Consider the following 5,000-nt stretch of genomic DNA (forward strand, 5'->3'; position numbering starts at 1 on the left):
GCTCGTAGTATTACAAAAACAGCAAGGGATGCAGGTATTTGGCATGAGCGGTCGCGCATGCTAGGGTGACGATATAAGCCCCTGGCAGCGAGGCCCGGGCCACTATGAATACTACCCGTCAGGAAAGGGTTAACAATACTACAGCAGGGGTTTCCAACCGGGGATACAAGTACCCCACTATTGTATAACACTGATGTTATCTGCAATCAGATTGCAAAAATGGGTTTTTATTCTTCAGTTTAGTAGACAAAGCTTTTACTTAAGTTACATCAAGAGTCAGGTGATAACAGTGTTTTTCACTATCACGAAACTTCCCAAGCATATGTGTGAATCAAATTATATAAATTACAAACTTTAGCTAATTGATGTTAAGATCCTTTTGTAGTCTACACATTTCATAATCAAATTATTTTATTTATTTATTCATATTATATATCTATATCTATATATCTATATATATAATATATATATATATATATATATTATATATATATATATATAATTATATATATATATATTATAATATATATAACATATTATATATTATCTATATAATTATATCTATTATATCATATATTATATATAATATATCATATATACATATATATAATATAATATATATATATATAACATATATATATATATAATATATATACTATACTATATATATATAATATATTATATAATATATATATTATATATATATATATACATATATATATACATATATATATACATAATATAATATATATATATATATATATATTATATATATATATATATATATATATATATATATATATAAATTTTTTTTTTTGGGGGGGGGGGAGGGTACACGGGAATCTATAAAAAAAGACCCAAGGATGTACTGAGGAACAAAATGGTTGGGAACCCTGCTAAAAACAATAAAGAATTTAAAAAATAAATATCTTTATATCTTTAAAAGAATCAAGGCAAGGGGTAACCAAGTTATCTCTGGTAATATTTAGCTCCTTGGGTGAATAAACTCTTGTGGCGACATGTGTAAACAAAATTAGTAAACTAATGTATGTAAATGCCATCAACAAGTTAATGATCCCATTTCTCCTTTCTTGATATTCATTTCTAATCTCATTTCTTTTTTCTTCACTACCTCCTATTAACCCAATGGATCAGGGCAACATGGCCTGATTTCATGGATGTCATGAAAAAATTTGGCTGAGAGCCAGGTGACAGGATTATGCCAACATGGAATTATTTGGCTGAGGGCTGTGGTGATGGGAATGTGCAGTCACCAAAAATTTGGCTGAAGGCCGGGGTGATGTGAATGACTCGTCATGAGTCCTCAAATGCTCTAGAGGGCAGATCAGCCACAGTGGACATTTAGGAGGAGGCTCTTGCATGACTTCCACCAGTAAATAAGGGTGGAATGTACCATCCCTGAGCCATGGCTGAAAGAGCACCAGCTCCGAGGACACTATTTCCAAGCTCAGGATCCTATTCCTGCCAGCTATGACCTGTGATGCAGGGTGTGTTGCAAAAAGATGAATACGAACATATTAAAAAATAATACAAATAACAAAATGTTACTTATTGTTGTCATTATACAGGGTTGTAGATTACCAAGAGAAGTATGGAATCTGTGCAAGGAAAAAGCTTATTACCATCTTCATATAGCAGATCAAGTGACAAAAAGTAAAAAACACTTACGCAAAAAAAGAGGCAATAACATTGCAAAGGGGAGGCAAGAAGTAATGACACCACAGATGAATGTTTGAGTGGGCGAGGCCTACAACCACACACACTGGAGTGCAGGCAGAAAGGCACCCAGATCCAATGGGTTAACAAAAAATATTACCTGAATTCCTACGGTCCCACTTCTGTTTATCAATCAATGTATATACTCTAAAGATTTAATATTTCAACTTCAACAGATACTCATATAGGAGAGAGTGAGAACATCCCTACCATAATTACTGTTCTTTGACAAGTCCCTCTCCCGTATGAAAATGAAGATGCCCCATACCAGTCTCATCAATCATCCTTCAGTGAAAGAGTTATAGGAAGACTAAGGTGTCCTCAGCTCTCAGATACTAATGATGCTTACCTGACCGAAAGAGCCCTTCCCTATCAAAGAGTCAATCTCATATCTGTCCTCAAACTTCTCCCCTGACTTGATGATGTAGTCGTGGTTGTCATCATCATAGCCGTCATTGTAAACCTTCCGTTCCTTTTTGTGCATGCTAGGACTCTGGCCCTGCGTTTGTTGGGCACGCTTCTTCTTCTTGGCATAGTAAACCTGAAAAAAAAAATCATGGAAATATCATGAACATGCCTCTAAACTCTTGGTATAAATGTAATTCAGAAGTCAAACATATGCCTCAAAACAAAATTCATAAGATTCTTTTAACTAACTAAAAAATAGAAAGATAATGCAAATATCAAAAGGTCTGATAATATGAATCGAGCAAAACTGCTACTGTCCCATGGGGGGGGGGGGGTACATCAAAATGAATAAAATACTAGGCAAATGACTAATTCAAATCAATTGAATCCCATTTTTACAATGAAAAAGCTCCTCCCAGCCCATCATGACCCCTTCCTACTTGCCTCATTTATGTGCTTGTAAGTTTTGATGAGATCGACAGAGAGTTTCCGTAGAGGGCCCTGTGCTGGGTCTCGGTATCTCCGCTCAGCTGGGGATCGGTGGAGTGCTTGTAGTGGTACTGACTTGTAGGCACCCCCACCACTCACTGCTGCCTGGCTCCCACCTACCGAACCTGACAATAGAATGTTACAGTGATTAAAACACTTTGAATATACAGAATTAAATACTTTTAAATACACCTTCCTGAAATGGTCATAACAATTTCCAAGGTAATATATTAATTATAATAACAAAGTAATAAAGTAGTAACATCTTTAACACATACAAATGTACAAATTAAAGGTATCTACACTATAATTCAATTCTTGTTTTCTTAATTACTATAGAATAAAACACAAAAACTTGTACTATATAACAGCTACTATGGCAAAATATAAATTGATTCACTGAAATTCCTATTATGTAGTAGTTTAAGAATACTTATTTATATGATTTCTTTCTCCTTTTTGAAAATGATCAACTTGAGGCATTTAACATTCTATTAGAGATAATGATCTGTGTATTAAGCCCAGTCACAGGTAATGGATGTATATTCATACACTGTTTGTACTGTATTAATTATCACAAGTGGGTACATTCCCACAGCACACCAATGAGTTGTTCAAAAAAACTCTGGAAAAAAAAATCTGCTAAATTTCAATTCCATTACTGTCACAATAATCAAAATCATTATCACCTACTTTTCCTTTCTTTTAACCATTATCCATTATCCAATTTTATTAAATTACCCATGTCAACAGGAAAATGTTCGCTGTAATATTATTTTGTGTAATATGTGCACATAGATGGTTCCACAAGTGCTTAGCCATGAAGGATTCAACTAGTAGGCCTTGTGAGCACCTTTCCTTGAGTTTTGGGAAAAAACTTTTTTTTACTAAGGTTATCAATATCTATGTTATTAATATCACAGACATTATACTTACTATAATGCTATTGACATTACTAACAATAATATAAGATACCACATAATTCTGAAAATCAAGGAAATAGTAAACAGGTGAGATAGGTGATACTTATTGGTGACTTTGTACATGTAGAGCCATCTATGTGTAAAGAAAATGAATAAACTAAACTCACATTGGACATGGCATGTCACTTGTCACTAGCTATAGAGGAAACCAAAGGCTTCAGAATATTGCAAAAAGTTGATACAAATGGCAAAAGATTTGCAACATTTAAAGCTATACAGTAAAGCCTCACATTTAGTATGCATATTTGTATTTTGTCAACCTTAACCAGTTGCTAGTCTTTATCACTTGTAACAAAATTTTGCATTCAGTGACTGTATTATCCTTAAATCAAATTTGACAGTTTCCCCATCTGTCAAATGATAACACAATGCACACCAGCAGATATGTATATATCAATTCTATCCCATCTATTCTGATAAGTAGTATTTCAATTAGCTACTCTAATCAACTGGCTGTGTATAAATTCCTAGTATGGCACCAAAGGAGTGTATGAAGGAAAATGTGGGTGAACTACTAATTGACAATGGTGAAATGAATAAAAGTCAAAGTAAAAAGAAACAAACAGCATATTTCATGGGAAAGAAGAGATGACGTAGGCACTTAGAAATGAGCTGTTTCATAATCTGCCTCTCATTATCCTTGAATAAAAGATGAAGACTAAACAAAGTTTTTTATTTACTCTCCTTTAGTTCTGTGCCAAATCTGAGAATGATATACAGGATATTGAAGTTTTAAATACCAAAACTGTATGAAGCAACTGCTGCTACTCGTACTAATGTCTCAACAAATATGAGGATATACAATATACACCTTTGCTGCATGTGTAATAATAACTTAAGAATCTATCAACAATTATGAAGTAATCTAAATCATACCACAATACTAATGAGACAAACTTGTTTTCCTTGATATTTTATGAAATTACAATATAGTGAAGTGTCCTTCAAAACATTAAACAAGGTGAAATGGAAAACAGCCACAATATGAAATGAAGTAATATTGTAATGTTTCAAACTCTTCACAAACTCCTCTTCAAACAAATATTTAACCATAATGGATAAATGGAGAATTTATACATAGAGATGTTTAAATCTGAACTCCTTTGGTCCATTCTCCCTTAAGAGATGATTTGGTTTCATTATGTTGTAGACACCTTTTCTATGTGGCAAGAGAACCATTAAGATTTTGATGATTTTTTCAGAAGACTTACCTAAATCATACTATGAATTTTAAAGTATAATGGAAAGATTCAGGTAAATTATCTTTCCTCAATGTTTTTTTGCTCAATGTAAATGACTTGCTTCAATTTTTTGTTTAATGTTAACAAATATCTTAATTTTTTCTCAAATGACCCATTGTATGTTAAGAAGTAAGTAGTCTCA

General features: G+C 32.9%; 1 protein-coding gene across 2 annotated transcripts in view; it reads right to left on the reverse strand.

Moving 5' to 3' along the window:
- The window catches only part of LOC119589937 (dual specificity tyrosine-phosphorylation-regulated kinase 1A-like), a 58,475-nt gene that overhangs the window by 11,038 nt on the left and 42,437 nt on the right, over positions 1–5,000 (reverse strand). For both annotated transcript variants that reach the window (XM_037938605.1, XM_037938604.1), the window contains exons 3-4: positions 2,590–2,759; positions 2,087–2,278 (exon numbers count right to left, since the gene is read on the reverse strand). In XM_037938605.1, the coding sequence (XP_037794533.1) occupies positions 2,087–2,278; positions 2,590–2,759 (362 nt within the window). The remainder of the gene's footprint in view (positions 1–2,086; positions 2,279–2,589; positions 2,760–5,000) is intronic.

Source organism: Penaeus monodon, chromosome 26 (genome assembly GCF_015228065.2).
Source record: "Penaeus monodon isolate SGIC_2016 chromosome 26, NSTDA_Pmon_1, whole genome shotgun sequence".
NCBI classification, from domain to species: Eukaryota; Metazoa; Arthropoda; class Malacostraca; order Decapoda; family Penaeidae; genus Penaeus; species Penaeus monodon.